Raw genomic sequence first — 18,309 nt, forward strand, 5'->3', positions numbered from 1 at the left:
CTAATCAAACTGCTTCTCTGGTATTTTTAGACCTTCTTAAAAAGTTCTCTCAAAACTCAGGAAGCAGACGGATACCAGGGAATCTGAGAACATGAACCTGGCATTCTCGTAGGAAATGAACATGGTGGATGTGGAGGAGCATTCCATGGGTCCATGGGAGCTAGCATGGGCAGCCTGATGATTCTTTAACCCTGACCAGTCTTCTCACCTTTTCCCTCCCTGCCTCAAACCAACAAATAACCCTGCTTGTTCCCTTTTTTGTGCAGCTCCAGGGCTTGGGATTTAAATTGTCTCAGTAAAAGGATTAATTCTTGAGCTTCCTAGTCTGGCCAGACAAACCCTTGTCAGGATTGATTGCCTTAGCACCTGGGCCACAGATCATTCCAGGGTCTGAGTCCTGGTTCCACTGTTGCTCTCCTGCTCTGTGATCTTATGCTATCTGCTTCTCCTCTCTGATGAACTGACCAATTCCATTCACTCTACAACACTGAGAGGTAGGCAATATTTACCACACTTTGCAGGTGAGGAAACAGAGGCTAAGAGAGCTACCCTCCATCTTGCCGCCCTGCCCCAGAAGCACGACCCAGCCTGCTTCTGTCCTCTGGGTTTTCCCCGAGGGTATCAGAGACCAGCTCGCCAGCCCCCACCTGCAGGGGTCACATTTTATGCTCTTGAGCATCACAGCATCTGGTCTCTCATTTGATTTGAGCTGAAGGATGCAGCTGCCTCCTCCCTTTGGGTTCACTATTCAAAGCGTCCCAGCAGCTGCTGTCAAGTCACTGCACAAGTCTCTTTCCCTCTCCACTCTCTGTTTTTATATTCTCAGCGTGGGGATACAAATGGAGAGTCCTATGTGCTCCTACCACTATCTCGAAAATGCCTTCCAGGTGGTCTTTCTGACCTTCTTTTGGAGTCTGATGTCTGGCGTCTTGGATCCATACAAGGACACTTTGTACTGTCCTGCAACCTATTTTACTTGTTATCCTACCATTTACTGAGGATTCAGAATGTACCAGGTGATTTATATTTGTAAATTTGTCTTACTTGAGACTTTATGACAACCCCATGATGAAGGTGTTGTCCCTTTCATTTTATAGCTGAGAAAACTGAGGCTCAAAACCAGACCAGTCTGGCTCCAAAGTCCCATTTTGTTTTCCCCTCTCTGCATGGGGCCCAGAGCTGCTACTCTTTTATTTGCTGAGATGGAGACTTGGCTTCACTTTCAAGCCCCCAAATTTAGGTCCGAACTGTGCTCCCCCAGCCCGTACCCTCCCCATTGCGGAAGTCCTTCTGAGCTCATCAGACATTATGGGAGCATCCTGGGGCAGGGCAGGCGGGGGGATGTCACGATGTCCACAGAAGTCACTTCATATGCAGCCACCTCTCAGTTCCTCGCAAAATAAAGGGGCCCCTTTTCTTCCTTTTTATTGTTAGAACCTGGTCCTACTGCAAATTGACTTGAAACTAGACCTCGCCTGCCTGTGAAGGAAGAGAGCCCCTTCTGGCACCTAAAGGACCTGAATTTAGCCCGTGGTAGGGCCCTTAATGAAGTGGGTGAGGAGGTTGGTCAGAAGTCAGACGCCCTCTAAGCACCCAGCCCTGATTCAGGGAGAATCAAAAAATGTCACAGTCCACAGAGAGCAGTTTTCGCTTCACCACAGATTTGGAGGCTGTGCGTAAAGTGTCTGTCTCCTCTCGCTTCGTCCTCCCTCCACCCTCCTCCCCTCTTCCTCTCTGCTCTCTCTCCCCACCCCTCTCCCCTTTGCATCCTGAAACCTAACAGTATTTGCTAGCTCCTCCGTGCTTCCTTTTAGCTCCTTTAATTATTATAGCAATTTCATCTGTTGAAAAAGAGAAAAAGGAAAAAAAAACCCCAGGACAGCCTGGCCACTTTGACACCGAGGGCAGGGAGTGGTTCAGACCAACTGCCAAGCCATCCAGTCCTGCAGGCTCTTGGTTTCATTAATGTTCTTTCATCTGCCCTAGACTGTAATGGGAGGCTGGTCTGTGATTGTGTACTTTAGGTAAATAGATCGTTAGGTAAGATTGATAGCAGAGCGGAGCAGTCCAGGTAATGTTTTAAGCCCAAAGCAAAAGAGCACAAGGGTGTCTCCAGCCGTAAATGACAGGACCACAATTCATGCAGTTTCTGTGAAGGGTGTGTCGGGGGCATTTTCAGCACAAATGGCCACTTTCTGAAGGTTTGTTTTTCCTGCCTTCACAAAGGGAGGCTTGCTTTTTCAGCTAGAGGTAGAGCCATAAGCCTTTCAGGCAAATGAAGGGTTTGTTTTGATAATGAACTTGATATCGAGTTACAACTCATTAATATAGACCACACAATGTTATTGCAGCTAATTTTTTCATTTTACAAAGCATGGTTCTCAACAAAGCATATTATTGGCCCCAAATGAATTAAAAAAAAAAAAAAAAAGAGTAGATGCCACAAAGGCTCAGCGGGTTCAAGGCAGAAATGGCACAGCTGTGTGCAGATCGTGAACACACCAGCGGCGGCTGCCGCCGATTCTGCCAGGGTCACGAGGCACTCAGACTTGGGCTTTGTATTCAAGGAGAGGTAGACGTCAGAGCACTGGAACCAAAGCCAAAGCATTCCTCTCTTGTGTTCAGGAGACAGTATAACCCAGACCAGCGCATTTCCCAGAAACTCGGAAGACGGGGACTCGTCACCCAGAATCCGAGTCTTTGAGAAACCTTGAAGGGCGTTTCGGCAGCTTTCTGCCCCCAGCTGGAGAATGAGATGGTAGCGTGTTCTGTCGGATGAGCCGTGGTTCTGCTGTTTCCCAGCTGTATGTCCTGAGGCACATCACCACCTTCCATTCCAAGCCTCAGTTTTCTCAAGTGCAAAATGGGGATAAAGATAGTCCCCAGGAGTCTCCCTCTGAGAGAGGGCTGGCCAGAGGTAGGTGCCGAACTCAGACATGGTCTGATCCTCTACACTCTCTTCCTAGTTGCTGTCAGGCAGTTCTTCCACTCAGCAAGCTTCCTCTGACTCCCTCCCTTGCCTCTTTTCTCCTCAGTTGTGTGGGGTGCCACGGTCATAGCCCTCATCACGCACCTGCTCACAGGTCTGCACCACCACTAACAGAGAGGGCCATCGACAAGGGACCATCATTAATCTTTGTGTTCAGTACATACAGCCACCGTTTGCAGCACACCTATTACGTGCCGGCCTCATGGAAGACAAGTGATAAATGTGTGTTGACTGAATTCATCCAGCATCTTCTGCAAAGAGAGGACCTGTTATCTCCTTGTACATCTACTTGCTCTGAACAACACAAATCCTATTTAAAATGTGTTGCTGGAATTCCCTGGCAGTCCAGTGGTTAGGACTCCACACTTTCACTGTTGAGAGCATGGGTTTGATCCCTGGTCAGGGAACTAAGATCCTACAAGCCATGCGACATGGCCAAAATAACACCAAAAAAAAAAAAAAAAAATTGTTGTTTGTGGTATTTTAAAAAATTTCCACTCCTTGCCTGTAGGTTTTCTGTTAATTCTAGAAGGCTACTTCTGGGGATATGGTCTCCTTGCCATCTTTGGTGAAATCCTTTTGAATACCTTAGTACACTGAAGCTCTGTGGAAGTCTAGCTTTCCTTAGGTACTGCTGCTGCTGCTAAGTCGCTTCAGTCGTGTCCAACTCTGTGCGACCCCATAGACATCTGGCAGCCCACCAGGCTCCCCCGTCCCTGGGATTCTCCAGGCAAGAACACTGGAGTGGGTTGCCATTTCCTTCTCCAGTGCATGAAAGTGAAAAGTGAAAGTGAAGTCACTCAGTCATGTCCAACTCTCAGCGACCCATGGACTGCAGCCTACCAGGCTTCACAGCCCATGGGATTTTCCAGGCAAGAGTACTGGAGTGGGGTGCCATTGCCTTCTCCATTAGGTACTGCACCCATTGCTTTATTATTTGAACTATGCCTAGTTATTCATTTTTATTTCATTCATAGTTGTTAATTCATATCCATTTAGTTCATTCATATCCATTTCCTTCATTTCATTCAAAATTTCATTTTCTAGCCTTGCCCACCTAGCACCACGTTTCTTTCTAGAGACCTTGGCCATGAGGGCATATCACTCTTTCACCAAATCTTTGGAACATTTCTGTTTAAAGTCTAGTGAGGAATGTGATGAGAATTCTCTTCCTTCCCAATACAATACCAACTTTCAGGTACATACACTGTGGTCACCTTTCCCCAAAGTTTCCTTCAGGATTTTCTCCTTTGTTGATTCCTTGTCTGTTTTTCAGTGGACTCCTGTGTCTGTAATGGAGGTTAAATTTTGGGAAATACAAATGAGAAATACACTTTGGGTTTATACCAGAGGCCTGAAAACTGGCCTCTCACCACTGAAATACCTTGCATCAGGACCAGTTTTGCAATTTCTCACATTCACCTGTGTGTTCTGAAGCCTTTTGCACTATTAGATTTTTTTTTCTAAATCATTTTATTCTCACTCAAATGCTTTAAAAATTTTTTCTTGAAGTATACATAGAAATGTATATAGATATGTGTACAGTTTGCTGAGTTTTTACATGGTGAAAAGATCCATTCTTCTTCTTCACCAAAATCAAGATGTAAAACATTACCAGAATCCCCCAAGCTCCCTGACCCCCACAGTGGTAATCATCTTCCTGACGTCTGTAACCATCAGTATGTTTCGCCTGTTTTTCAGTATATGTAAATGAAATCATATAGTACATACATTTTGGGATCTGGCTTCATTTGTCTATTAGATTCATATATGTTTTCATGTGTAATTGTCATTTGCTCATTCTCACTGCTGCTGTATCATGTTCTTATGTGTGAATATACTACAATTTATTTATCCATTTACCCACTGAAGGACTTTTGGGTTCTGTAGTTTCGGAGGGAGAAGGGAATGGAATTATTACAAAAATGCTGTTATGAATGTTTTTTGTACGTCTTTTGGGGAACAAATGTTCTTGAATACACACACACACACACACACATTCTTGAAGATAGAAAAGTAGGTGGGTAGATGTTGTTGTTGATGAATCACTAAGTTGTATCCAACTCTTGTGACCCCATGGACTACAGCACACCAGGCTCCTCTGTCCTCTACTGTCTCTTGGAGTTTGCTCAAATTACTGTCCATTGAGTTGGTGATGTTATCTAACCATCTCATCCTCTGCCTCCTCCTCCTCCTTTTGCCTTCCGTGTTTTCAGCATCAGGGTCTTTTCCATGAGTCTGCTCTTTGCATCAAGTGGCCAAAGTATTGGAGCTTCAGCATTAGTCCTTCCAATGAATATTCAGGGTTGATTTCCTTTAGAATTGACTGGTTTGATCTCCTTGCTGTCCAAGGGACTTTAAAGAGTCTTCTCCAGCACCACAATTCAACAGCATCAATTCGTAGGTGTTCATCCTTCTTTACAGTCCAACTCTCACATCTGTGCATGGCTACTGGAAAAACCATAGCTTTGACTACATGAACCTTTGTCAGCAAAGTGATGTCTCTACTTTTTAATATGTTGTCTAGGTTTGTCATAACGTTCTTCCCAGGGAGCAAGCATCTTTTAATTTCATGGCTGCAGTCACTATCTACAGTGATTTTGAAGCCCACAAAAATAAAACCTATCACTGTTTACACTTTTTACCCCTTCTATTTGCTGTGACTTGATGGGACCAGATGCTGTGATCTTAGTTTTGTGAATGTTGAGTTTCAAGCTAGCTTTTTCACTCTCTTCTTTCACCTCATCAAAAGGCTGTAGTTCCTCTTCATGAGGTGGTACTATTAGAGTGATATCATCTGCATATCTGAGGTTGTTGATATTTCTCCCTGGCAATCTTGAACCCAGCTTGTGAGTCTTCCAGCCCAGCATTTCGCATGATGTGCTCTGCATAGCAGTTAAATAAGCGGGTGATGATATACAGCCTTGTCATACTCCTTTCCCAATTTTGAACCAGTCATTTGCTCCATGTTCTGTTCTAACTGTTGCTTCTTGACCCACATACAGCTTTGTTTCCCAGGAGATGGGTAAGGTGGTATGGTATTTCCATCTCTTTGAGAATTTTCCACAGTTTGTCATGATCCACACAGTCAAAAGCTTTAGTGGAGTCAGTGAAGCAGAAGTAGATGTTTTTCTGGAATTCCCTTGCTTTCTCCATGATCCAGTGAATGTTGACAATTTGATATCTGGTTCCTCTGCCTTTTCCAAACTCAGCTTTTACATCTGGAATTTCTCTCTTCACATATTGCTGAGGCCTAGCTTGAAGAATTTTGAACATAACTTTGGGAACATGTGAAATGAGTGCAATCTTAATGGTAGTTTGAACATTCTTTGGCATTGCCCTTCTTTGGGATTGGAATGAAAATTGATTTCCAGTCCTGTGGCCACTGCTGAGTTTTCCAAATTTGCTGGCATAGTGAGTGCAGCACTTTAATAGCATCATCTTTTAGGATTTGAAATAGCTCAGCTGGAATTCCATCACCTCCACTAACTTTATGCTTCCTAAGGCCCACTTGACCTCACACTCCAGGATGTCTGGCTGTACATGAATGACCACACCATCGTGGTTATCTGAGCCATTAAGACCATTTTTGTACAGTTCTGTGTGTTCTTGTCACCTTGTTAAAATCTCTTCTGCTTCTGTTAGGTCCATACTGTTTCTGTCCTTTATTGTGCCCATCCTGCATGAAATGTTCCCTTGATAGATCCAGTTTTCTTGAAGACATATCTAGTCTTTCCCATTCTATTATTTTCTTCTACTTCTTTGCATTGTTCATTTAAGAAGACCTTCATATCTCCCCCTGCTATTCTCTGGAACTCTGCATTCAGTTGGGTATATTTTCCCCTTTCTCCCTTGCCTTTTGCTTCTCTTCTTTGCTCAGTTCAGTCGCTCAGTCATGTCTGACTCTTTGCAACCCCATGGATTGCAGCATGTCAGGCTTCCCTGTCCTTCACCAACTCCTGGAGCTTGCTCAAACTCATGTCCATCGAGTCGGTGATGCCATCCAACCATTTCATCTTCTGTCGTCTTCTCCTCCTGCCTTCAGTCTTTCCCAGCATCAGGGTCTTTTCCAATGAGTCAGTTCTTCGCATCAGGTAACCCAAGTATTGGAGTTCCAGCTTAAACATCAGTCCTTCCAATGAATATTCAGAACTGATCTCCTTCAGGATTGACTGGTTGGATCTCCTTGAAGTCCAAGGGACTCTCAAGAGTCTTCCCCAACACCACAGTTCAAAAGCATCAGTTTAGGCGCTCAGCTTTCTTTACAGTCCAACTCTCACATCCATCCTCAGATATGCAGGTAGCACCACACTTAGGCAGAAAGCGAAGAAGAACTAAAGAGCCTCTTGATGAAAGTGAAAGAGGAGAGTGAAAAAGTTGGATTAAAACTCAACATTCAGAAAACTAAGATCATGGCATCGGGTCCCATCACTTCATGGCAGATAGATGGGGAGACAATGGAAATAGTGACAGACTTTATTTTTGGGGGCTCCAAAATCACTGCAGATGGTGACTGCAGCCAGGAAATTAAAGGACGCTTACTCCTTGGAAGGAAAGTTATGACCAACCTAGACAGCATATTCAAAAGCAGAGACATTACTTTGCCAATAAAGGTCCATCTGGTCAAAGCTATGGTTTTTCCAGTAGTCATGTATGGATGTGAGAGTTGAACTATAAAGAAAGCTGAGCGCTGAAGAATTGATGCTGTTGAACTGTGGTGTTGGAGAAGACTCTTGAGAGTCCCTTGGACTGCAAGGAGATCGAACCAGTCCATCCTAAAGGAAATCAGTCCTGAATATTCATTGGAAGGACTGATACTGAAGCTGAAACTCCAATACTTTGGCTACCTGATGCGAAGAACTGACTCATTGGTAAAGGCCCTGATTCTGGGAAAGATTGAAGGCAGGAGGAGAGGGTAACAACAGAGGATGAGATGGTTGGATGGCATCACAGACTCAATAGACATGTGTTTGAGTAAACTTTGGGAGTTGGCGATGGACAGGGAGGCCTGGTGAACTGCAGTTTTTGGGGTCATAAAGAGTCAGACATGACTGAGCAACTGAACTGAACTGAACTCATATCCATACATGACTACTGGAAAAACCATAGCTTTGACTAGATGGACCTTTTTTGGCAAAGTAATGTCTCTGCTTTTTAATATGCTTTTTAAATGCTGTCTTTTTAATATGCTTCTTTCCTCAGCTATTTGTAAAACCTCCTCAGATCACCACTTTGCCGCCTTGCATTTCTTTTTCTTGGGAGTGGTTTTGGTCACTGTCTCCTGTTCAGTGTTACCAACCTCTTTCCATAATTATTTAGGCACTCCATCTTCTAGATCTAATCCCTTGAATCTATTTATCACCTCCACTGTATAATCATAAGGGATTTGATTTTGGTCATACCTGAATTGCCTATCAGTTTTCCCTACTTTATTCAATGTATGCCTGAATTTTGCAATAAGGAGCTGATGATGTGAGCCACAGTCAGCTCCAGATCTTGTTTTTGCTGACTGTATAGAACTTCTCCATCTCTAGCTGCAAAGAACATAATCAATCTGATTTAGGTGTTGACCATCTGATGATGTCCATGTGGAGAGTCATCTCTTGTGTTGTTGGGAGAAGGTGTTTGCTATGACCAGTGTGTTCTCTTGACAGAACTCTGTTAGCCTTTGCCCTGCTTCATTTTGTACTCCATGACCAACTTGCCTATTTCTCCATGTATCTCTTGACTTCCTACTTTTGCATTCCAGTCCCCTATGATGAAAAGGATAGCTTTTTTTTTTCTTTTTGGTGTTAGTTCTAGAAGGTCTTGTAGGTTTTCATAGAATGAAACAACTTCAGATTCTTCAGCATCAGTGGTTGGGACATAGACTTGGATTACTGTGATGTTGAATGATTTGCCTTGGAAATGAACTGAGATCATTCTGTCATTTTTGAGATTGCACACAAGTACTGCATTGTATACTCTTCAGTTGACTATGAAGGCTACTCCCTTTCTTCTAACAGATTCTTGCCCACAGTAGTAGATATAATGGTTATCTGAATCAAATTTGCCCATTCCCATGCATTTTAGTTCACTGATTCCTAAAATGTTAATGTTCACTCTTGCCACCTCGTGCTTAACCACATGCAACTTACCTTGGTTCATAAACCTAACATTCTGGGTTCCTGTGCAATTTCTTTACAGCATTGGACTTTGCTTTCACCACCAGACACATCTACAGCTGAGCATCATTTCCACTTTGGTTCAGCCACTTCATTCTTTCTGGAGCTATTAGTAATTGCCCTCCACTTTTCCCCAGTAGCATATTGGACATTTTACGACCTGGGGGACTCATCTTCCAGTGTCACATTTTTTGTCTTTTCATACTGTCCATGGGGTTTTCCAGGCAATAATACTGGAGTGGTTTCCCATTTCCTCCTCTAGTGGACCACATTTTGTCAGAACTCTTCACTAGGCCCATCTGTCTTGGGTGGCCCTGTACAGCTTGGCTCATAGCTTCATTGAATTACCCAAACCCCTTTACCACAGCAAAGCTGTAATCCATGAAGGGGAGGTTGATAGATAGACAGATGCTTATCACAGTTATAATTTGTTAGAAATCTTTCAATTTCTATTGACAGAAACAAACTCATACAAGAGAAAAAGAAAAAGACAAAAAAAGGAATTAGTGGGTCACATTATAGAAGACTCTAGGGGATGTGGCTTTAGTTACAGCAGTATTCAGGAGCTTAGTAAAGTCACTGGGAATCTGCCTGACTATGTTCATTGTTCCTGTTTTCATCTGTGGTTGTTCCATCCTAAGGCAAAAAGTCTCCACTGAGTGTCAGAATGGCCATTAGCAGCTCCAGGCTGAAGTTCCTCTGGTTTCATAATAGCAGGAAAAAGGCTTTTCTTTTTTAAATGAACCATCCTGAGTTATCCACTTGGGTATTGCCCACCCCTGGAACCCAGAGAACCAAAGTCAGCCACACCTGAACCACACACACTGAGGAACAGCATTAATCCTGTAATTTTCAAAACTAGACAGCCTAAAATCTTCATCAGCAGCAGAGTCAAATAACATCATGTATTGGGTTGGCCAAAAAATTTGTTTGGGTTTTTCCATAAGATGTTACAGAAAGACCTGAATGAACTTTTTGGCCAACCTGATACGTGCATCCTATAGAATATTATGTAGCCATAAAAAATAAGGTCCATCCATATGTATAGACACAGAAACCTGACTGTTATGTATACTTTGGGGGAAGGGTTAAATGATTGTTTTATGTACAGTATAATGAGTGTGGTCATGTAATTTATCGTCCACAATGGATACTTATCAGGGTGAAAGGGGGTACTGTAATTATTTACACTGGCACAACATGTATAAATCGAGATGGTCCTGGGCAAACATATATGAACAATAACCAGAATTATAATTATTTAAATGTCTATATATCTGTGTCTGTCTATCTGCCTATTTATCTATGTTTGTTTTAAGAAAGGCATTGAGGTTGACCCTAGGAAGTATGAGAAAGAGCAAAAGGGGTCTTTTTTCTTAGTGTTTTATTTTGTTTTGTTTTTTTAGTTGCAGTAGAACTGTGCACACAAACTGTTTTAATCTTAAATTACAGCTCAATTAAATTTTATATATAGATATAATCTGTATAATCACCCCTTAGTCGATATGCAGGACATCCTTGTCATCGAACAAGATTCTCTAAAGTTTCTTCGTAATCAATACTGTGTGCCCTCAGGCCAGAAATAACCGCTGTTACAACTTTTTTCATCCCCTGGAGAAGGGAAAGGTTACCCACTCCAGTGTTCTGGCCTGGAGAATTCCGTGGCCTCTGTAATCCATGAGGTTGCAAAGAGTCGGACACGACTGAGCACCTTTCACTTCTCTTCACTAGTCTGCCCATTCTTGAACTTCATATAGTGGAGTCATTGAGTGTGTACTGTTCTGTGACCTCTTTTGCTCGCCATTACGCCTGTGCAGGGCTTCTGCCTGCAATGCAGGAGACCCCGGTTTGATTCCTGGGTCAGGAAGATCCCCTGGAGAAGGGAAAGGCTACCCTCTCCAGCATTCTGGCCTGGAGAATTCCATGGACTGTATAGTCCATGGGGTCACAAAGAGCTGAACACGACAGAGCAACTTTCACTTTCACACCTGTGCAGCTTACCTTATTCTTTTTTATTAGTGGGTAGTATTTCATTGTTTGAATATATAATCTACTGGTACATGCGTTACCCTTTGATGGACATCCAGTGTTTTCAGCTTGGGACTATCATGATAGTCTATTAAAGTCTATTAAAGTTATTTGGACATTCTTTTATATCTTTTGTGTGAATATACATGTACACTAAATTCTCTTAGGGGTTGCCGGGTCATAAAACAGCAGTATGTTTCATTTTATCAGAAGCTGCCAGCATTCCACATTGTTGGCCATGGATGGGAGTTCTGGTTGCTCCACGTCCTCATGAAAACTTAGTCTTTTCAGTTGCAGCCGTTCTAGTGGATGCACAGTGATGATTCACTGTGGCTTTAATTTCTAGTTCTCTGATGAACAATGCTCTTGGGCATCTTTTCAAATGTTGATTGGTCATTTGATTTCTTCCTTTGTGAAGTATCTGTTTCAGTCTCCTGTCTTTTTTTAAACTGATTTATTTGCCTTTTTATTATCGATTTGTAAGAACTCTCTATATATTCTATATATGAGGCCTTTGTCACATGTGTATATTCATCCAGGCTCTTTTGACTCCTTTGTGTGCATGGTCAGTCACTCAGTCATGTCCAACTCTATAGACTCCATGGACTGTAGCCTGCCAGGCTCCTCTGTCCATGGGATTCTCCAGTCAAGAATCCTGGAGTGTGTTGCCATTTCCTGCTCCAGGGGATCTTCCCAACCTAGAGATTGAACACGAGTTTCTTACCTCCTGCGTTGGCAGACAGATTCTTTATCACTGCACCACCTGCGAAGCCCCTTTGACTCCTTTAATGGTGCTTTTTGATAAGAAGAAGTTCTTTTCGGTGCTGTTATTTTTCGGTTATTTTTTGAGTTGAAGTCTAGTTGATTTGCAATGTGTGTTTTTGGTATACAGTAAACTGATTCAGTTTTATAAATATATATAAGTTCTTCGTCATATTCATTTCCATTAAGGTTTGTTGCAGGATATTGAATATAGTTTCCTGTGCTATGCAGTGAGACCTTGTTGTTTATCTCTTTTATAAAAAGTACTTTGTATCTGCTAATCCCAAATTCCTAATTTTATCCCTCCCTCCTTTCTTTTTCCCCCTTTGGTAACCGTAAGTTTGCTTTTCATGTCTGTGAGTCTGTTTCTATTTTGTAAATAAGTTTATTTGTATCATATGTTCAATTGCACATATTAGGTGATATCATATGGCATTTGTCTTTCTCTTTCTGACTTTTTTCACTTAGTATAATAATCTCTAGTCCATGTTGCTGCACATGGCATTATTTCAGTCTTTTTCATACTGAGTAGTATTCCATTGGGGGCTTCCCTGGTAGTTCAGCTGGTAAAGAATCTGCCTGCAGTGTGCGAAACCTGGGTTTGATCCCTGGGTTGGGAAGATTCCCTGGAGGAGGGCATGGCAACCCACGCCAGTCTTCATGCCTGGAGAATCCTCATGGACAGATGAGGGCTACAGTCCATGGGGTTGCAAGAAGTCGGACATGACTGAGTGACTCAGCACAGCACAGTATTCCATTGTGTGTGTGTGTGTGTGTGTGTGTGTGTGTGTGTGTGTGTGTGTACACGTACCACACCTTCTTTATCCCTTCATCTGTTGATGGACATGTAGGTTGCTTCCATATCTTGGCTGTTGTAAACTGTGCTAGCATAAGTTCTTAAATTTAGCAAAACCAAACTTATGAATGCTTTTTATTAGTTGTTGCTTTTTTCTATATTTATTTTAAGGCCACAAAACAGTTATTAATTTTGCTTTAAGCAGTCAATTTTCTACCAATGTGAATGCATCTTTACTCTTTCAGATCTCTCTATTCTTTCTGTGGGTCCCTATTTCCATCTGGGATCATATTCCCATAGCCTGGCCGCAGACTTGCTTAGTGTTTCTGACCATGCGTGACTGCTCCTGGCAAACTGCCTCAGCTTCTGTGTGTCTGTAATGTCTGCATTTTGCTGTCATTTTTGAAGGATGTTTTTTATTGTATAGATGGGATTATTTATTGTATAGAATATGGGTGGGCAGGGTGAGTCTGTTTCTATTTTGTAAACAAGTTTATTATATGGTTGTTTTCGTTTTTAGCACTTTAAAAATGTCACTTCATGGTCTTTCGGCTTTCATAATTTCTATGAAGGACATTTCTCTCTCTGGAATTTTCACCTAGACTTTTATTTCCATAGCTTTTCAGTGTCTTTGAAATATTATTTTTGTAATTTATCTTTCTAAACCCGATGAGAACAATGAGTTTTCACTAACTGCCACATCCTACTTAGAAGTCTAGCTCCAGCTTGTGGAGAATTCAAGCTAGGAAACTTACTTCCCTTCTTTCTTTCTTCTTCTTCTTCTTCTTCTTTTTTTTTTTTTTGTTTTGTTTGCTCATTCATTATTTCCTTCCTTTTATAATTGTTTTTGCTTTTTTTAAATTTAGTTAATTTTTAATCAACTTTTGGGGTATAATTTACATGCAACAAAATACAAACATTTTAAGTTTATAGTTGAATGAGATTTGACACGTGTGCATACCCCCGTAATCAAGACTCCAGTAGACTAAGACTAGTTCAGTCGTCTCCCAGACTTCTCTCCTGGCCTTTGAATTCAGTGCCTCCCTCCCACCCTCAGCCCCAGGCAACCACTGGTCTACTTTGTATCACTGTAGATAAGTTTCTCCTGCCTTCAAATTTCCTGTAAATTAAACCATACAGTATATACTCTTCCATCTCTGGTTTCTTTCATTCAGTTTTTCAGACTCCTCCATGTTGTTGGGTACACCAGTGGTTTGCTCCTTTTATCACTGAATTCTTTTCCCTCAGAGGAATATGTCAGAGTTTATCCATTCGTTTGTTGGTGGATACTTGGATTGGTTCCAGTTTTTCTTCCTTTTTCAAATCTGAAATGCTATGAGTAATTTGTGGTGTGTTTTATAACTGATGCACAGAGCTCAGTCCCTACCCTTGTGTAAACTTCAGACCAGAGGAGGAAGTGAGTGTTGGACAAGTAATTTCAAGCATAATGAGTATTGCAGAAAGGCACACACAGGCTGTCCTAGGAGCAAACAGTAAGAACACCTAGTTGACTCCAGGGCTTCAGGAAAAGCTCCTTTGAAAAGCATTCAAGGTAAGACTCTAGGATGACCAGGAGTAAATGAGGAAAGATTGAGGCAGGCCCTGGGGCATAACAGAAAACCCAGTGGAGACGGAAGGCAGGTGAAAAGTAATACATTACTGAACATGAGAGACACTATGATAGATATCTTTAAAAAATCTTCATTTGTTTCAACTGAGGTGTAATTGACAATGCCATATTATACTGATTTGAGGTATACAGTGTAATGGTCCAGTGTTCATATGTAGTGTGAAGTGACCAACACAAATAGTCTAGTTAACATCGGTCACCATACATAATTACGGGATTTTTTTCTTGTGATGAAAAGTTAAAATCTACTTTCTTAGTAACTTTCAAATATGCAATACTATATTATTAACTATAATTGCTGTGCTGTACATTACACCCCTATGATGTTATTTTATAGCTGGAAGTTTGTACTTCTTGTTTCATTTCACCCACCTCCAGTAACCACTAATCTGTTCTCTGACTCTGTAAGTTGGGTGTGGGGATGTTTTTTAAGAGTCCACATATAAGTGAGACCATACAATATTAGTCTTTGTCTGATTTATTTCACTTAGCTTAATACCCTCAAGATACATCCATGTTGTCACAGATAGCAAGCTTTCTTTCTTTTTCATGGTTGAATAATATTTCATTGTGTATATCTACCACATTTTCTGTATCCATTCATCCATTAATGAACATTTACACTGTTGTCATATCTTAACTGTTGTGAATAATGAACATTTAAAAATATTTTTCATTTAATATTTCACTTAATGTACTATTTTAAGTGTGAGCATACAGTAAGCTCCATTTTTACCAATGAACAGCCTAATATCCAGAAAGATGAGGACTTGTCCCAGGTGACACCAATCATGGTAAAGCAGGATTTGAACCCAGTTCTGTCTGACTCCAAAGCTCATGCTTCCCTGCAACCTGAAGTCAACATTGGTTAGACTGATTGCAGTAGAGATGAAAGAAAAGAAACAGGTTAGAGACGTGTCAGCATGCATGTCCTTGGCATGCACTAGACAACAAATTATACACATATCTATTAAATGAATAAATGTCTAAGAAAAAGAAACACTCTAGCATATGTTTGATTTTACTTGTATTTATCTAATTGCTTAAAAAGAAAAATAGAGACAAAAGTATCAAATATATCAAATCCTATCCATTCTTCCCTCACAATGTCACATTATACAAATGTGGATTTTGGGTATGTGTGTGGGTGGGTGTGTGTGTTTTGTAGTTGGAGGCAGGCGCTAGAGGAAAGTGGGATCAGAGAAATACCAAGAAGTGTTTACAAACTAAAGGGCAGTGGGATCTATCAGTTAAGCAAAGTGAGATAAATGGAACTGCCAATTAACTTCGTATTCTCAGAAGCAGGGAGCAGAGCACGCGTCTCGAACAATGAAAGCATTGCTGGGAGCTTTCATATTCCATGTTGTCTCCGTGTAATTTGTTCCTTTTACATAGAAATATGTGGTATTAACTGGGGGATGTGATTAGAATACAGGCGGAGGCTCACTTTGATGGGAAACACACAGGCAGGCGCCTAACAGCCACTGGAGATGAGAGACGGTCTCTCTCCAGTAAACTCACAAATTGCAGGGCCCACAGTCTGCCTAATGAGTGAAGAGCACTGGGGCCGAGACTGCAGTGTTCCAGAGACCCAAGCCTCCCACTGGGGTCCTGGCCTCACAGTAACAGTAACAGGCTGAGAAGCGCCACGAGCCCACCTGTTCCTGTGTGCTGCCTGCACTCAGGTGCTGTCCACAGACTCATCCGTTTCATCCTCAAGCAAACGTAGGAGGGAGAGGATCCAATCGTCCCCACTTTAGAGATAAGAAAACTGAGGGTAAAGAGGCTCAAAGCCCGGGTCAACGGTATGGAGCCAGGAGCTCCTTCTTCCTTTTACTGAAGCCCTTGGTTTTACCCTTTGCTCTATCCTGCATCCACACCTCGCAGGGGACAGGGAGCAGCAGTGGGGTGTGGGATGAGAGCCTGCCCCTGCTGGAAGGCCTGAGAGACCCCACTCCCACATAGACCAGGAGACTGTGCTCTGGAGAGTGCGGTGATGATCCCAGAGGAAATCCAAGTAGTCGGAATCTTAACGTTCCTAGAATACATGCACCCAATTCTCCTAATTTGATGGCCAGGAAAACGGGTCCTGAGCAGGGCCAGTGGGTCTGTGAATGTTTCTTCCATCAAACATGCCCTTCAGGGTATACCTGTGGGGTCAAGGTGAGCAGCCGCAGAAGACCTCGCCAAGGTAGTAAGAGAATTAATAGCAAACGCTTGTACTCACTGTATGCCAGGCACTGTTCCACTTTTACGAAGATGAGCTACTTAGCCTCTGTTCACTCCTAACGGGCAGGCATGGTTACCAGCTCCCTATTTCACAGATGAGGAAACTGAGGCACAGAGAGGTAATAGGCTTCTTGGAGGTGACTTAGGCCCTCGTTCCCACTCTCTGGAGTACGTCCATCCCTCACTTTTCGCACAAGAGCCGTACACCCCCCTGGAAAGAGCCACCAAGTCTCATTCTTCCCCTTGTTCCTTCACGATCACTCAGAGCTTTCCCTCCCTTCATGATAATCCCCCAAGTTACCCCAAGTGTGCACCTGCCTTACAGGAGCTTCACATCGCTCCTCAGTAACATGGAACGAGATCTGTGTTTTAGCATTTGTGTGCAGGAGCCAAGGAAACCAGCCTGGGTCTTAACTGTGACCTTCAATAAGCTTATACCATGTGGAGATTGACATGTGAGCTCTCCCCAAGAATCCGTCAGCTGAGGAATGGATAAGAACGAAGTGGCACATCCACACAGTAGAATCTTATTGTTTAGTCACTAAGTTGTGTCTGACTCTTTGCAACCCCATGGACTGTAGCCCACCAGGCTCCTCTGTCCATGGGATTTCCCAGGTGGGAATACTGGAGTGGGTTGCCCTTTCCTGTTTCAGGGGATCTTCCCAACCCAAGGATCAAATCCATTTCTCCTGCTTGGCAGGTGGATGCTTTACCACTGCATCACCTGGGAAGCCTACAGTGGAATTTTATTTGACCATAAAAAGGAATGAAGGGCTGATGCATGTGACAATGTGGATGAACCTTCAAAACATGATACTCAGTGAAAGGAGCCAGACACAACAGGCCACATACTGCAGGATCCATTCATGTGAGATGTTCATTGTGGGCAAATCTGTAAAGACAGAAGTCAGATTGGTTAGCGGTTTCCAGGGGCTGAGGAGACTGTAGAGTAACGCAGTGATAACTAAGGAGTGTCTTTTTGAGCTAGTGAAAATGTTTTACCACTGACTGTGATGTTCACCTATCTGTGAATGTACTAAAAATCATTGAATTGTACACTTTAAATGGGTGAATTGTATAATATGTGAAATATATCCCAATAAAGCTACAAAGAAAAAAAGAGAAGGGAAGACAGGGAGGAAATTGGAGAGAAGAGGGGGAGGAGGAGAGGGTATTTTATTAGTTTGTTTGTTTTTTTTTTGACTGCACTGTGTGGTGTGTGGGCTCTTAGTTCCCCAACTAGGGATCAAACCTATGCCCCCTGCAGTGGAAGCCTGGAGTCTTAGCCACTGGACCACCAGGTAGGCCCCCTAGGAGGGCATTTTAGAGCCTGGATTCCAACTCCAGATCTCTCACTTTATAGCTGTGCAGCCTTGGGGGAGTAGCCTCACTTTTCCTATCCAGTAATAGCTGAAGATGAGAGCAAGCACTGTCAAAATGTTGGGCAGGCAGTAATGGCAAGGGCACGGGATCAGTGGTTAACCCTTTTGTTGCTGGATGGCGTGGTGCTGCAAGGGGCGTGCAGATGGACTGGGGTGACCAGGGGGCACCAGGCTTTGCCAACCAGTAAAGAATTATGCCTTCAGTTCTAAACTCAGAGTGTTCTAACATGAAGGAAGCCACTTGAAATTCGATTTGTCATCAGTGGCGACAGAAGCCTTGACTTGCATGAATGCATCAAGGCGTACGGAGCCTGTTTCCTCCTGCGTTT

The 18,309-nt window shown here is 42.7% G+C and overlaps 1 protein-coding gene across 8 annotated transcripts in view; it reads left to right on the forward strand.

The window, feature by feature from the left end:
* The window catches only part of CCDC60 (coiled-coil domain containing 60), a 281,662-nt gene that overhangs the window by 122,953 nt on the left and 140,400 nt on the right, over window positions 1–18,309 (forward strand). Inside the window, exon 2 of one of the 8 annotated variants that reach the window (XM_025267615.3) lies at window positions 2,626–2,917. The exons of the other annotated variants lie outside the window; for them this stretch is intronic. Coding sequence (XP_025123400.1) covers window positions 2,864–2,917 — 54 coding nt within the window. The 5' untranslated portion in view covers window positions 2,626–2,863. The remainder of the gene's footprint in view (window positions 1–2,625; window positions 2,918–18,309) is intronic. 8 annotated transcript variants of the gene reach the window in all.

Source organism: Bubalus bubalis, chromosome 17, assembly GCF_019923935.1.
Source record: "Bubalus bubalis isolate 160015118507 breed Murrah chromosome 17, NDDB_SH_1, whole genome shotgun sequence".
NCBI classification, from domain to species: domain Eukaryota; kingdom Metazoa; phylum Chordata; class Mammalia; order Artiodactyla; family Bovidae; genus Bubalus; species Bubalus bubalis.